The sequence below is a fragment of the Coptis chinensis genome, chromosome 7, assembly GCF_015680905.1.
Source record: "Coptis chinensis isolate HL-2020 chromosome 7, ASM1568090v1, whole genome shotgun sequence".
NCBI classification, from domain to species: domain Eukaryota; kingdom Viridiplantae; phylum Streptophyta; class Magnoliopsida; order Ranunculales; family Ranunculaceae; genus Coptis; species Coptis chinensis.
This window is the reverse complement of record NC_141462.1, coordinates 73,819,103-73,835,507: the sequence shown is the minus strand read 5'-3', so window position 1 is coordinate 73,835,507 and position 16,405 is coordinate 73,819,103. Positions and strand designations below refer to the sequence as shown.

The 16,405-nt window shown below is 37.5% G+C and overlaps 2 protein-coding genes across 2 annotated transcripts; both read left to right on the top strand.

Moving 5' to 3' along the window:
- The first annotated feature begins 1,615 nt into the window (after positions 1 to 1,615).
- Positions 1,616 to 10,123, top strand: LOC147488813 (uncharacterized). Its single transcript, XM_086572968.1, has 5 exons — positions 1,616 to 1,991; positions 4,632 to 4,848; positions 7,833 to 8,166; positions 8,277 to 9,398; positions 9,666 to 10,123. Exons 1-5 carry the CDS (start codon positions 1,897 to 1,899, stop codon positions 9,788 to 9,790), a joined length of 1,893 nt encoding a protein of 630 aa, XP_086429094.1. The 5' UTR covers positions 1,616 to 1,896; the 3' UTR covers positions 9,791 to 10,123.
- A 2,032-nt stretch (positions 10,124 to 12,155) lies between these two features.
- Positions 12,156 to 16,318, top strand: LOC147488812 (uncharacterized). The gene is made up of 3 exons (XM_086570090.1): positions 12,156 to 12,813; positions 14,126 to 14,293; positions 14,475 to 16,318. The coding sequence occupies exons 1-3, from the start codon at positions 12,286 to 12,288 to the stop codon at positions 16,206 to 16,208; spliced, it is 2,430 nt and encodes an 809-aa protein (XP_086426216.1). The 5' UTR covers positions 12,156 to 12,285; the 3' UTR covers positions 16,209 to 16,318.
- Positions 16,319 to 16,405: the final 87 nt, after the last annotated feature.

The window sequence follows — 16,405 nt, the reverse complement described above, 5'->3', positions numbered from 1 at the left end:
TTTTCCAACAAAACCAATTAAGTGGGCTTGATAGAAAACGAAATAAAACAATTTTGGTGCGTCAGTAAGTGATTTCCCCTGTGACAGACGCTATTTAAAGAAGTGCCAGCGTGACAGAAACCGAATCACTATTGCAGAGGCCCCAGATTTTTTATACTGGTTAGATGAAGCATAGAATTAATCAACATCCAATCCACACAAAGAAAACTAGCTCCCGCTATATATATATAGTTCTGTGAAATTTAAAAGGCTTAACGATATATATCGCCGAAAAGGAAAAACAGCCAAAACAACTTTATAGTTCATGCCTTCAGCGAGCTAACAGTAGCAATGACACTTTCCATGCCATCCCCAGTTGTACTTGCAAACTCCACCTTTTGCACATCCACTCGTACAAAGGTTACTGCAACGTTGGGTATCGTGATGACTATTACAATGATCTAAATGTATGGTCTCGCAACACTTGTGAACTTCCTGTGATAAGACGACTTCCATCTCTGCAAGGAACAAAACCATATATATGCAACCATACACGTACATTAGTAAACCAAGTATGCATGCATATAAGATAGTACAAAAAAACATAAATCTTCCTTAATTAAGAGTTTCTTCATGCAACACTATTTGCTAGCTTATTATAAGTACCAGCAGCGAGCACCACAAGGAACAGGATACAAAAAGCAGCAACAGCAACAGCAACTCTAGCCATATCCCACGTACACAAGAAAATTGGGTAGAAAATTTTATTACTGAAACCTATATATGTGATTGATTGTGCTTTACTCATGCTATGCTTTCATTATATAGGCCTAGGGACAGTCCGTTGGTAAACATACCATTTCTACCATTTCTAATATTTCTATTTTCGTTTTGGGAAGATTACCCTTATTAGTTTTTTTTTTTTGTTTCTTTGTTTTGGTTGTTGTTTTTTTTTGGGTCACCACGACTTCATTCCATGAACAACTTGTACGTTGATAGCTTAGTCAAATTAACCCAAAAATATAGGAGAAAAAAGACCGTACCATTCATATTAAGATGCTGGATGTAGCCTAATTAAGCTAATTGCGATCTTATGTTAGGATTATTTGGAAACTTCGTGAGAAATGGAAATATTAGGATTTAGAAACAAAAAAATTTAGAAAGCAGAATAATGTTCATGGCAGGTTTGCGCCTAACACTGGCATGTACCGCCTAAATAAACGAAATGGGGGAACCTTCTTTTTGTTTTTGGTAACTGATATGGGAACCTTCTACTTAACTTGGGGACTTCTATTTTAATTATTACATGGACGACTTGATATATTCGCATGGTGATTTATCGAAAAAAAACTATATAAACATCTAACTTCTTCAAAGAAAACGAGGGCTTCAACAGTGAATTTCATCACGTCATTAATTTTTTTCCCAATTTTGTGAATATTACAACTCATGCCATTTTTTGTTTTATTTTTTATTTTGTCTTTTAGGTAAAATGGTTTTCATGTCCATAAATTAATGAAAAATATAATAAAATCAGAGATGGTTAACGTGGCGGAGACACGTACAAAGAGGCTAGTTATTTTAAAAACTATATGAAGTAGTGTGATCATACTTTAGGTGGTTTTTTTTTGAAGTCACCACGACCACACCACCAACAGATCAATGGGGTTGGGGTGTGTGTGTGAATTGTGATCAATCATCAATCTAATCAAACCTTCATGGACCCAAGCCCAGCAAATGAGCAAAGCCCATATAAGTATGATCCATCAATTTTCATGTTGGGCCTAGAAACATCAACGATGAATATTCTTTTCACGAATCTCGAGGCTGCTCACTGTACAGAAGTTACTTGACAGTGTCTCCATTATTTCAACTTGGGGTTTTGAGGGTGAGCTTGTTTTCTAACTTGGGGAAGCAATGAGCACAGTATCATCAGAAGCAGATGATGGTGTTGAACTTGAAGCCATGAGGAAAGAAGACTCTTCTTGGCACCCATGCCGAGTCTCTTTAAGGTGCTTTTTTTAACCAATGTTGCATTTCTTTGTTCAAATTATTGATGGCTTTTCAACTTTTCACTGAAATGCAAAATGCATATGTGGGTTGGTTGATTGCATGTCTTTGAGTAATGGTTTGTACAGAATATGTCTATGCATTATACTGACATTCATTCCATGTGCTACATAGCTAAAAAAACTGAGAATTTAGAAAATAATGTAGGAAGTATAAGAAGAAAAAAAAACTTATCGTGGTTTGCACAATGAGGTATTAGGGATTTAGGGCTCCCTTAAACGTCCTGAGCTATATATATTATATATTCCTGGACCCTGGTACAATGAGATATTCAAAAAGTATTGTGAAAAAGATGGTGCAATCATTTTCAAATATTTGAAGCACGTGGAAAAGTTGTTCAGACATTTCCTTTTGGGTAGCAAGGGTGACAAGTCAATGATTCACTTTGTCAAATCGGATAGGGTGTGCGTTCATAAAGAAAATGGTTGTTTTGGTTGTAAGCATGTGTTGCTCATGAATCTCACTTTGTTGGGAAGTGGCTTTGGAGGTATGCCAAAGAAGAAGAGCATTTATGTAGAAGGGCGGTGGAGGAGAAGTATGGGGAAAGAAAGATGAAGTAATTGATTAAGGAACCTTTTTTGGAGGATTTTTTTTGTGGGTGGGAGACTTTTGCTTAAGGAATTTATTTTCTTCTCAGTAACAGATAAACCATCTCCTTTAGGGAAGACAATTGGGCTGGGGGATACCTTGGTTACTGAACAATTTGGTGGAAATGTGGAATCTACTTACTTGCTTCTAACAGATACTCTCGTTTCGGATTATATGAAAAGGGGTGCTAATGGCGTAAAATGAAATGTGACACTTAGGAGGAGACTTATTGTTTGGGAGATTGGGAAATATGAGATCTCTTATATGCAATATATCAAGTGGATAGTAACTTTGAGAGGTGGATAAAAGAGTATAGGTGTAACTTTCAGAGGTGGATAAAAGAGTATAGGTGTGGGTTAGTATTCTCACGAAATTTTTATCAAGTTTATGGCCAAGGAATTTGCTTCGGTGTGCTAGAGGAAAATGAGAGGATCACTAATGATCCATATAAGCATTTTTGGAAGAATTCCATCTCGTTTAGAGTTGTTGTTGTCGTTTATTAATTTTTTTTTTTTTGGGACCCTATATTTGGATAGGAGGTAGGATCCAAACTATTGATAACTTGAATCGGAGGGGCATGAATTTTGATAATGTGTACTCATGTTACGAAGTGGTGGAAGAAAATGTGGATCACCTTCTTCCACTTGTCACATCGTTGGAATTTGGAAAACATTCTACACATCTTGCAATATTGCTTTGGTGTCACCATCACATATCAAGGATGCTTTAGGGAAGAATATCGTTTTGGGTCCAGTCTCTAACAATGGAAATTGGCTTGTGATCATCTCCTAAACGCTATTGTGTGGATACTATGGAAGGAAGAAAAGCTCGAGGGTCTTTGAACACAAATAAATGGACAAGCACAGTTGATAGGGGAGGTAATAGAGTGTCTCTTCAACTGGGCATGTGCTAGCCCTTTGTTTAGAGGTGCAAACGTTTTAAATTTTATGTGCCATCAGGATGGGCTTATAAGATGAGTGAACTATTGTAACTTGGGGTCTTGGGGAAACTTGACTGCTTGAGTGAGGTCAAGTAGCTTCTTGATACTTGAACGCTTGATGAATTGTTATTCTTGTAATCTTTATTATTTCATTAATAGAATTTTACCGAAAAAAAAAAAAAAAAAAAAAAAAGAAATTCTATACTGAATTGGAAAAGAGCTTTAGTTATCAAGTATCATATAGTGGGGAGCCTATTCTTCAAAGGTTAGCTGTTTCTGAGTATGGTACCCTTGGCTATCATGTGGGGTACTTGCCTGAAAGGAACTAGAGGCACTTTGTAGGAGCGCTTTGCTAATATTCACAAGATGATGTAATTATTACATCGGTTAAATTTTATGTGTGAAGGGAATGGTTTCTAACGATATCTGGGTACAAAAAGCTCTTGAAAGAGGCACAAAAAGTAGCATTACAATTTTGAAGAGGCAACTCATTCTGAACTAACAGAAATACTTCAGAAAGGTGGGCTGAGAAAACTCAGACTTTTTCCCTCTGAAATTAAGAGTTGATGTGTTATAGAAACTAGAATGGGCAAACTTATAAATAAAAGTAGAAATAGTTGAAAGTAGATTAATATTGGTTAAGGAGCGTCCTCGCAATGGGCAATGGAAAGTCTTTTTTCCCCTCGACATTAGTTGGCAGTCGGAACCAGAAACAGCCACTTAATTATGGCTTGTGATTTCTGTGATTTATGGTTCAGATAAAATCCGAACTACAATGTTTGTAAAATATATAACATAAATGAATTCGAGGCCGATTTGCTTCCATATACGCTCACGGATACCACTCCCCATGTATAGTAATTATAATATAGGAAATGACTAATAAAGCACCTGCACAGCTGCACTATAGTATTATAGTTTCGGCCATTGCTTCATAAGCTACTGTGAAGCCAACTGAAGTATTGCTAGTAAATTCTATCTGTTTGGATTGTTCATAGTTATAGCACTGTTGCTGGGCTCCAAATGAGTGATAACTTCTATTGTGTTTCCACAGTTCTGATACCTCTACCAACTTTGGTCTCCTTGTGGACTTCGGAGGCCAGGTCTGTGAAGAGGTTATTTTCACCGAGGAAGAAGCCCAGGGACGTATTCGTCTCCGCTCGACTCCTCTTCAGGGTGATGAGTGTCTGCATATAAAAGTAGGAGAGCATGTTCTTGCTAGTCAAGAAACACAGTTTGGAATCCTTTTCTATGATGCCAAGGTCGAGAAGGTACGTTTCTTAGATTGAACATTAAACAGGTATTGATTATTTTTAGTAACAGCTGAAACTTTACTTGCAACAAAAAAGAATCAAAGCATGAAAAAACAATATAAACAAAGATAACTCAAAATGTCTCCTCAGTAAATTAATGATGATTTCAGCAGGACTGTTTGTTGAACTATCATGACAGTTGTGGACGCATACATCAAAACAGTATTTGACGATGAATATCCACTGTTGTATTTTATTTTACTTTTGCTTCCTCTTCCTCTTACTCTTGTACTTGTAATGTAGGATATCGCTTCCTACCTATTTACTTTGTTCACTTTCTTTGATAATGTATAGAAATTATTTTACTAATCAAAAGAAAAGAGACTATCCATTAATCAATCTGATGACAGCTCAAGGTCTGGATGTTCTTAATGCATAAACCTTCTTCTGGAGTAGCCTTGGATTCTGTTGCTTTGAGAATATAGGGTTTGTTTTCAGGAGTAATTGATGAGTAGCTGATAACCCTCTCTGCTATATTTTTTCCCATGTTCTCCATAGACCTATTAGAGAATTTATGATCAATGGTAACATTATTTAGGTTGGATTTTGAATTTTTAATAACCAGAACTCATGAGATTGTTTATCTTGAATCCTTGTTTGTAAATATCAGAAGGAAATCATTACCCCTGCCTCCTAAATATTTCTTGCTTCTTTCTTTCTTCTTATAGCTTATCTTGGGTCACACCAAATAGGGAGAGACTCATTTCATAATCTTAGTACTTGAACACATTGTATTCTTCGGGCAATCAAATTCAGAGTTTTCCTCTTCGTAAGATTAACAATTTGCCATTTTATTCTCATATCATGCACGAATTTTACAAATCATTTCTGAAATGTATTTATAACTTAATGTTGACCCGCTACAAAAGAAAACTTTACTTAATAAAATGTCAATTACAATGTTGTTTTCCTCTTACAGATTCATCTCATTCGTATTAGCCGCATGTTAATGGTTGCAATGACCATTTTCTTGGGATAAAAAATTTATGCTCCTTTTTATAATATTTACTTTTCCTTATTTTTGTATGATTTATTTAGTGACATCTGAGCCATACTTGAATTTTCACTAGACCAAATTCATCTGTATATGAATTGCTATACATTACCATGTGGAGGTACTCTTTTGGGAGATGATGGGGATAAAACTTACTAGATATTATTTTCGTAGTCTTTTGTCTTTGCGATCTGCAGGTCTTGAGGAGCTTTCAAGTCTTTCTTTTCATTATTTGATGTTTTAAGTGGGTTCCTATGGGAATTGCAATTTTTTTTCTAGAGAATCAAGTGAGGTTCTTACAAATTTTTGTATCATTGCATATGTCATCTCAACTACACTTTTTCTTGATTGTTTTTTTTTTATGATTTTTACCTATAAAATAAAAAATCTTATGTAAGAAGGGCTGTGGTTTAGCACTTTAGCTCATTGAGTACACCCTGGAACTTCTCTCTGGTTGAGGATCACAAAGAAATCGCCTTTATAAGTGAGTCTCCTTTGACTTTGAAGGCTTACGCCTTGTATGAGGGACATGGGGAAAGGTCATGCCCTATGAAACCCGGATACCTTGCCTAGGCCATCGTACCCGTGTCAGATTCAATACGACAGCAATACCTGTCAGATAACAGTTGGTCACTTGTTCTTCAATCTACAGAAAAAAAAACAAAAGGAAATTAGAAAGATAGGAAGTAGAGAAAAAAATTTGGTGCTTTAAGGTCTGCCACGAAATAAATTAATCCTGCTCAATGTGAAAACTCTCATCGGGCAATCAGTAAAAAGATAAATATATACTTGTTTTATGGAAAAAAAAATTAGCAATATAGAGAAGATACCAGTACCCGTATCCCAAATATTTCTAAAAATTCCGTGTCATATTATGTACCCATGTCACCATGTCAGTATCCATGTCCTTATCTGCGTGACCACGCATTACTCATACCTTGCATGCTATATAAGTGTGTATTGGGCATAATATGGATTAACAGAATAAGTTTGTGGACAGGCAACTGTTTGCTGTCCACAAGACCTCAGCTTCTGGTTGGTGGAGTGGCTGCCCAAAAAAATTGTGTTACTGCCCAAAAAACTGTTAAACTGACTGAAAATTGGTTTAACCAATAGAAATGTGCTGTTTGTGGACAAGTCTGTCCACAAATTCGGACTCTATGGGTTAAATGTGCTCCAAATACACATCATTTTTTATGTACTTTTTAGCTTGTGAAAATTTTCGAGATAGATCCAAAATTCCAAATATAAAGTTGTGTCAGATATGGTCTCAAGGATATCTTAAATTGAAAAACTTGATCAGTGTGCATCCATCCTCCACGCAAAATCCAAATGAATCTGGAAATTCTGATCTCTAATAAATATGTGATTCTATGTAAAAGCTTAAAATATGTAATTCTATGTAAAAGCTTAAAATATGTAGGGCTTATAAGCGTGACGTTTTGGAGTTTGAAGGTATGGACGTGGTTCAGTTTCACATTTCTATTTTCGTGGATTTGGATGTTGATTTTGGAATGTAGAATAGTGAGTTGTCTTAGTCTCTTGTCCTTAAAAATATTTCTTTTCTCTTATCGAGAAGAATGTCTTGTGTGTTTTTTTCTGCGTGTTCATATAATGATATGAATGCTTCCTTTTGAGGCTTATGCTTCCACAAACTGTTACGTTGTTAGTGAGAAATAAAACAGTTTTTGTGTCGGTTTTTTCTGGGAGATTTGGTGTTCATAACTTCATAAAAGGGTTGTCACCATTTTCATTATTCAAGAATCTCAATTAACATTTCTGGATTATATGGAGGCCAAAGGTGTTGCTTATGATTTCTTTTGTCCTAGTTAGTACCCTAGTAGGCATCTACAGTTGTTGGTTCTTGATCAACTTCATTGTTTGTCTTTATCAAGCATCAGATTGTGTGTCATGCTAACAAAAGTAACAATCTTGATCCTGTTTGTAGGTGCATAGGGTAAGACACTCAAAAAGGAACCAGTGTAGATGTACTTTCGAGATTAAGTGGCTCTATCTTCACCTTAAAGAAGGGACTGCAACTGTCCCAGCTAGCTCAGTCATGAGGTTGGCTACTAATGCCGTTGACAGCCATCCAATAGTTAGTGAGTTTTTGAAGTCTGTGAAAACCGTTAACGCCTTAGGTGTATCAGCCTTTGTCTCCCTTCTCGAGGATACAGTTTCTAAAACTGACCCCCTGGAAAAGCAGATAGAGAAGATCACCAAATCAGCTGATATGTCCAGGATAGGATGCTCAGAAGCTTATCCACTTGAACTCAAAGAAGGTATACAATCCGATTCTTATGAACAACCTAAACGTGTTGGTGGAAGTTAGAATTTTAGTTATATTTAGTAACTATTCACAAGAAACTGAACCATTTTGTTTTAAACACAGTGGATCTTACAGGACAAGTTGGGCATAGAAAAATTGCAACAGAAATGAGCTTTCTACATGGTCAGGCGCCTCATGGCCAGAATAACTCCAGGAGGACCACCAGGAGTCAGAGGAAAGTACAACTAGAGACTAAAAACATTCCACCTCCTCAGTCTGTTAACGAGGAGCTCGGTAGGCCTCATCTGAGCCCTCTAGGTGCTCGTGCAGCCCTGGCTTCCTTACTTCAAAGAGAGGGTTTCACCAGTGCTTTTCAGAGCACCCCCGTGAAGCATGCTACTATTATGTCGTTGGATGTGACTAGCTTGTCTGGCCAGGAGAAGGCATCCATGAAGGATGGCCTTACCTTGAGTCTAGAAGCTTGTATGGCTCCAGTCATTTTGACAAATGCAGAAGTACTTACTTCCGATAGAAGGGATGCTTCAAACAACTGTTTGCAGAATGCAGTGATGCAGAACAGGTTAGAGGAACCAGCCTCGATTGCTAATCACACAGTGAAAAGAAGTTTAGCTTGTTCACTGTCAGAGATAGAATTGAAAACCCCTTTGAAGACTACCAGGTTGGCTCGTTCGGCAATTCAGAAAGGAATCGAACTTTCAAATGATAAAGTTGACCTGAAATCCTCCTCTACAGAAATGAAGTTATGTAGTCCTACCCATACACCCAGAGTAACACGTTCAACAATACAAAGAGAAACAAGAGAAGGGACAGTGGAAGTTAGCAACAGATTGCAAGAAAGTAAATCGGCTCAAGACCCAGGTTCAGATTCCAGCCTGAGTCGTAAAGAAATTGAACATTCAAAGGATAAGATTGAAAAGAAATCCTCCGCTGAAGTAATGAAGGTACAGGGTCCTGCCTACACATCAAGGTTAACTCGTTCGGCAACACAGAAAGAAGCAAGAAGTGTGATAATAGAAGTCAACAAGGGACTGGAAGAAAGAACATTAGCTGAAGACACAAGTACGGTTTCCACCAGAGAAAATCATGTCATGCTGCAGACTAAAGAACCAAGAAGGAAGAGACCACTCTCTTCAGCTTCAGATGATGACGTTAACATATCCTTAGCTCAAGAAAGCAAGAAAAAACAAAGAATGTCCAACGACACTAGGATCCCTAAAAGTGAAGGTGATTGCGAAATTTCTGAAATCTTGATATATAAAATTAATAATGACTACATACGATTCTATAAGTACCATCATTGATGATCCTTGGCTGTTGTGCATTTGCATGGGCCTTGTGATTCATAATCCTAGAACTTGGTTCTGGCCAGTCATAAGCACAACAGAGATTGGGATGCCTCTATTGAATTCCTTTAAACAATACTAGTCTTCGTGTAAAGAAGGTTTTAACAAAGCCTTTTATAAGAATTATAATTGGTTAATACTGTGGCAGGTGAGATGTCAGAGGCTGATGGATGTTCCCAAAGTGAGAAGAAATCTGTTTTGTCAAAGACAAAGCCCAAAATGCGATTCTCCCCCCGGCTTAGGTTTCTGCCTCGCACCCGTTCTCAGAAGTAAACATTTCTCCTAATGGGCAATGTGGTATGGATCTATACCGTTATGCACAAACATGTTGGATAGATAGAAGGACCATAACTGCAATCAGGTGCCTCCTAGGCTTGATAGAGTTCATTCATTGTGATATCCGTGCTTTTGAAATGTAAATCTCGGGTTCGAGGGGTCTGTAAGCAATATATCTCCATAGATAACTTGCATATGTTGTCATAATATTATAAGATCCCGAACTTGTTCTCAGATGCATTGTGTAAGTGCATCTTGATACTATTGTTGGACTGTGAAATTTTGTGGTATGCACCACTGGAAAGGCGATAGTTGGCCCAATTTTGTACATGCTTAAGCTGTCATTGGTCAGCTTTTGTTCGAGTCTGCTTCCACAATTAGAGCACGTACTGCTGCTCTTCACATTGTCATATATGCTTCTTCTTCTTCTTCTTTTAAGTACCAAGCAAAGTAATCATATTGTTGTTCCGTATAAACTATATTGTTACTTTGTTAGAGATCTCTTTCTGCAGCAGATCGAGTAGTTGGGTTTACCATTTTGTCAAGTTTCAAGTGCTCATCGACAGCTAAAAGTAGGGTCTTTGTAATTTATATAAATTGTTTCTTTGTTTGCCTACAGTTGGAACTTGGAAGTACAGGAGTCTTTGAAAGGTTGCGTTAGTTTGAATACAGTCAAAACACAGATCCTTTGGGCGGATTGTGTTAAAAAGAATTTCACGTTCTTTCACTTTTGGGTCTAAGGTGTTTTAAATTGAGCCCAGATCGAGGTGCTTACTGCTTAGGAGTTGGGACACTCTTTGTCAAAAAGGTTACCGATCTTCACTTATGCACCTTAAGTTTTCATATTATCTTCCAGTAGCAAATGTAGCATGCCTATGAATTACTATTTTACGTGGCCATCGTTACGTCCTAGTGTCGTACTGATGCTGACGCTTCTTACCTAATTATTCTCTTTAAATTTCTACTCAGAAGTTTGTCGACAAGAAAATTTGTCTCTACAAAATCTATGGTACTAAATCCTATGAATTGACCAATATGAGCATAACGACGTATTAGGACAATCTCCCTAATCCATTGCCTTTTGGTTACAGAAGCTATTGCTACCTTATATTTAATCAAATCTATCTTGCTAAAAGACATTCCCTGTCTCAGACCGCACCATACGTGGTGAATTTTATGTGGACTATATTGATGATGACTTAATTGGGAAGTTAAGACCTAATTTTCGAGTGTTTTTCAGCATCAATTAGCATTTTCCATAGTGGGGTGTGTGTGTTGAATCCATAAACACTTGGTCTCATGGGCCTGTATGGCCGTATGTGTATGTGGAGTTGTGGACGACTCCTCAAATTCAAAAAGTTCAGCACAGGATTCATATGGTGCTACTTGTCTTTACCTAACTTCTCTACTATTCAATTCGGCGGGGGTGCCGTTTTCTGTTGCTATTGACCCTTCTATCTGCTCAAGGATCACAATCATCGCATACAAAGTAACTCTGCAAAACTGTAGTGGAGATGCCACAAACTTAATAAAATTTTCTTAGTTACTTCTTTTTTATTAAGGTCTGCTGTCCATCAATTTGGAATTTTGGACCACTGTAAGGGTTTTTGACTTACTGTCCATATACGCATGGAAATTATAATGAAAATAGTGGTTTCAGGACATTTAATTTTCTCCATTTGATGGAATTGTAGAACAAGAAACTTTTCATGTTGAAAGGTACATGTTTTTCTGGAGAAAAATTAAAATCTGTTTATTTCAAGTATGGTTTTTTGGTTTGTACATTATATCAACTTTAACCATGTAACTTTCAAGTTAGACAGGTTGATATAAATTCTTTTGTGGATTAAAACCATCATTTGTGTTCCAAAAATTGTCATCGATTCAGGTTCCATATATCATACTTTTTTTTGTATTTTTTTTTTTGTATTTTTAATTTTAAATGATATCTACAATAATCCATGTTAGAATTTCCAAAAGACTATCAATTCCGGAATGATTATTTGATTTATAAATTATGGTGCAAGATGTCCAACAACTAATAACAAGCTATAAGTTCATATCCATAATTGAGCAACTGGAAAAATGTAATGTGTTTTTAATACAAGCAACAATTTGAGAATTGAATTTTTTTGAGTTTTATCATCTAGAGGCTAGGCCTTTCCATTCTTTCACAGTTTTTTTTGTTCTTTATGGTTTTTTGACAAAGTGCATGGCCTATATAGTATATACTTATATAGTTTTTATGTATATATTACATCATCTTCAATACAGCCACATTTATCTTTATAAAATCACAACCACAATCCCGCTAGAGAAATTATGATAATGATAATAATATTATGGATCCCACACCAAAGACCATAGAAAGGAAAGAAGTAGGACCACCCCTCCCCTCTTACAGTCTTACTACAAAGGCACAGACCCATGCTTCCATTACTGAAACTTCCTTCAGTAGAAGCCTCGAAACCAGTCTCAGGACTAGCCACACAATGCCAGCAATAACCATGAGTGATCGAACTCGATCCATACTGAGGTCACACCTTGGCTCGGCATTTCGAACTGGACTAGCGTGCACCGTAGTAGGCTGCATTACCCTATTTGGTCCACTCACTCTCCAGCACATGTTAGCATTCCCAGCTCTATCATATGTGACTGTAATCCTTATTGTATCCGAAGCAACTCTTGGTGACGCTTTGCGTGGTAGTTGGAATGCCGTCTACGGTACTGTCCAAGGGGTGCTTCCTGCTATGTTCAGTCTGTGGGTGCTTGGACCTGCAAGGTTCTCCGTTACTACTATTGTCATTGCAGTGACATTGAGCACGTTTGTTATCGTACTGCCTGAGTCCACACACGCTATAGCTAAGCGGATTGCACTGGCTCAGATAGTTATTCTATACGGTGTGACTTCTGCTGAAGGTGTACTTCATCCAGTACACGTAGCAGCCAGTACGGTCATTGGGGCCTTTGCTTCTGTGATGGCATTGCTGCTTCCCTTCCCTCGCCTCGCATGCTACGAGGTACTTATTAGTTCATTTCTACAACTTAATCTCCTGTGCTATTTCTAAGCCTCCGACACTTCTCGACTCTTTTTGAGTAGAGAGTAAATCTGTTGTGACTTTGGAAATAATTTGTTCTTTTTTTTTATTGGTAGATGACCATAATATTCATTGTCAATGCTATCCCACTAGAAGTCTAGAACTACGAATGCAAATTAGGACAGTTGCGCATATGAGAGTTAGGGATGGTAGCTGCTGACAAAATCATGTAACCATATCACATGGGATAGGGATCGGGAATCGGAAGTGTGCTCCAATGGTTGAAGCTTTAAATTAACGGAAATGTTATACTATAAAGAGAATGTCGCGCGGTATATTTTTATGTTGTGCTACACTGGTGACCACACGAATGTAGATTGTATAGCAAAACAGTATTTAGCATGACATTTCCAGTGCCTCGCTGCATTCTATTTACCGCCTGATGTGATAGTGATTTTACAGTCTTCTGGATACCTATCACCTTTATTACGAACAAAATACCTGATAGAGAACTTGCAGGGTAGGGAAATATAGAAAACCATTACTCCATTAGAGCACAGTTTTATCACCTGGCTAACTAAAGATTAGAAAGGGAGACAGAAGCTCATATGTGAAGAATGGTTGGAGATGCGTGGCTCAGCCAAAAGTTGGATTTGCGGTTAGTTAGCTATCTTCCATATCATTCCTTTGCTGACCTTTTTTCATTGTTCTCAGAATTTGTTCTTGTCTTAATTCTGTCAAGTTTCATCAAATCTTTGAGTGACAAATCCAATTTAATACTCAATGTGATCGAGTAACAACAACAATAATAATAAGCAGGAAAGGCACAATTGTGGGAAATGAGTAATCAAAGTATTAAATATGCATGCTAAATCAAATACAAGGAAAAAGGTTCTTTCCCCTCTGAAATGCAGATCCATCGTTCTACAACTGTTTTGAAAATATCAAAGTTGAAGAGGAAATTAACTTACTAATTTTGACGAGTTCAAATCATCAATCTGCTAGTGGAAATTTTAGCGGAAGTTGGATCCGAATTACCAATTTCTATAGAGGCCAGCTTGTAACTTTACAGGCTTTCTTTGAGAAACTAATGATGAATTCGGTAGACTGAATGAGTTCCTAGTGTTTTGAACCATCCTAGATCATGACTTCATACATCATGAAAACCAACTTGAGGACCTTTCCAAAATACACAATTATACAGACGTAGCAACTAAAGATCATATTACATATGTGAGTTACAGTATTCAATGACCATATAGCACTGTTAATGAAATTTCTAATGTCGTCGCAGGTAGAAGAGAACTGCAAGCTATTCAGTGAAAACGCTTCACAGAGGCTTAACCTTTATGTTAAGGCCTTTTGTGCTGAAAACAACGCAATGGCCTTTCTTTCTCTTACTCAGGCAAAGTCCTTGAGCCAAACAGGAAGCTCTCTTCTCCAAACCATCAAGCACGAGCACGTAAGCTACTTAATTATTTTCAGAGGTTTGACTCAGTTAGTAGCTTAGTGCTCAGTAGTTTGGTGCTAACAAGAGCATATGACTCACACTTGATCAGTCACAAACATCACTTCTTTAATCCCCGTAAAATTAAACTTTGCTTGTGCTGTCTGGTCATTTTATTGAATTCTTTTATGAATAGGCATGCGTGCAATGGGAGAGACCTCGATGGAGATTATTACGGTCCAATGGCAAGATCCAGATAAATAGACTACAAGCTATAGATACATTCTTAAGAGGAATGGAGATGGCTCTGACAACCACCCCTTCATTTCCTGTTAGAGTGGCAGATCATGAGCTCAGCAATATCCTCCTTAGCCTAAAAGAATACACAAGCGTAATATTAAAACACCCCAAGTGCTCTATGTACAGTGATTCATCAAAGGTCTTTGAAACCAAGAGTATAACTTATGACAAGTTAATTCTACCAATCTTCTCAACCCAAGATGATCTGCAATCTTTGTTCTTTCTGTTCAACTTGAAACTCATTCACAGTGAACTAAGAAAAGATCAGCCAATAAGGAATGGTGCTATAAACAAACAGGTAACCAACCTTGAGGAATCAGTGATCACACAAAAACAAGAAGCGTGCATCAGAAGCAAGTTCTTGAACTATTGGTGTGTGAGAGTGAGTAATGAAAAGCTCATGTCAGCACTCAAATGTTCAGTTTCTTTAGGCCTTGCGGTGTTATTCGGAATGATATTTAGCAAAGAGAATGGACACTGGTCAGGACTAACTGTGGCTGTTGGCATGGCGTTTGAGAGAGAAGCAACCTTCAAGGTTGCAAACCTTAAAGCACAGGGTACAGTTTTAGGGTCCATATATGGAGTCCTGAGCTGTTTTCTCTTCCAAAGATTCCTTGAAATCAAGTTTTTATCCCTTCTCCCTTGGATCATATTCACCAGTTTCCTAAGGAGTAGTAGGATGTATGGCCAGGTGGGTGCTACATCAGCAGTCATCGGGGCATTAATAATCTTAGGTAGGAAAAATTATGGTCCTCCAGCTGAGTTTGCCATTGTGAGAATCGCAGAGGCATTCATTGGGCTCACTTGTTCTGTCATGGTAGAGCTCCTCTTACAACCAACAAGAGCATCTGGTCTATCCAAAATTCAACTATCCCAAAGCTTTATGGCACTTAATGAGTGTGTTCAATCAATGTCATTTTGTGTCAACAGTACAAGCAGGCAGCAGACAAAGGAGAAACAAAAGATGCTGAAGATTCAAGTTAATGCACTTGGTAAGCTCAAGGGAGCAGCTGAGGTCGAACCTAACTTTTGGTTCATACCTTTTCATAGCTCTAGCTATGCAAAACTTCTCGAATCCTTATCAAAGATGTTAGAGCTCGTATTTTTTGCAACTCATGCAATGGAATTCCTTGTACAAGTACCAAACAATTTGGGTGTTGGTTGGAAGGAGCACCAAGAAAGCATGGATGGAGATTTAGACCTTTTCAGGAAGCTAATTGGCACTTCAATAAATAGTCTAAAGGAGATTACTTCCCTAAAGTCACTGGCAGCACTAGACAAAGAGATTAAAAGAAGGGATATCAATTGTGACCTCGAGTTAGGAAAATCGGCAAATACAAATGAGAACAGGGGTTTGCATGTACATGAAGATGAGATGGAGAGGATTACAATTTCTTTTCTTCAACATTCTAGAGAACTGATTGACAAAATTCAAGCTTCTGAACTGGAGGAAGACCTGAAAATCCAAATCGTTCTCAGTTCGAGTGGCCTAGGATTCTGCATGTGTGGTTTGATGAAAGAGACGAGGGAGATAGAGAAGAGTGTCAGAGACCTTATTCAATGGGAAAACCCTTCAATGCACGTAAACTTGTATGAAATTCGTGGCAAGATAAACACTTTACATACATAACAAAGTTACAGAGGTTTGTAAATATGAACAGAAACAGGATGAATCCAATAAGGAATTAGAGCATATTCTGTGAATGTCAAAACTATAATAGATTGAAAGGAACGATCAAATGTCCTGTATGCCATAACAGTTTAGGATGCACTAATATATATTTTGTATACAATAAAGTAACTTGATCTAATAAATAGTTTAGAACA

Excerpts from the sequence above, each read along its gene's own strand:
- LOC147488813 (XM_086572968.1), top strand. The coding sequence starts at position 1,897 with ATGAGCACAGTATCATCAGAAGCAGATGATGGTGTTGAACTTGAAGCC. Across the intron at positions 1,992-4,631 it reads CCATGCCGAGTCTCTTTAAG|TTCTGATACCTCTACCAACT; the intron begins GTGCTTTTTTTA and ends GTGTTTCCACAG. Across the intron at positions 9,399-9,665 it reads TAGGATCCCTAAAAGTGAAG|GTGAGATGTCAGAGGCTGAT; the intron begins GTGATTGCGAAA and ends ATACTGTGGCAG.
- LOC147488812 (XM_086570090.1), top strand. The coding sequence starts at position 12,286 with ATGCCAGCAATAACCATGAGTGATCGAACTCGATCCATACTGAGGTCA. Across the intron at positions 12,814-14,125 it reads CTCGCCTCGCATGCTACGAG|GTAGAAGAGAACTGCAAGCT; the intron begins GTACTTATTAGT and ends ATGTCGTCGCAG. Across the intron at positions 14,294-14,474 it reads AAACCATCAAGCACGAGCAC|GCATGCGTGCAATGGGAGAG; the intron begins GTAAGCTACTTA and ends TTTTATGAATAG.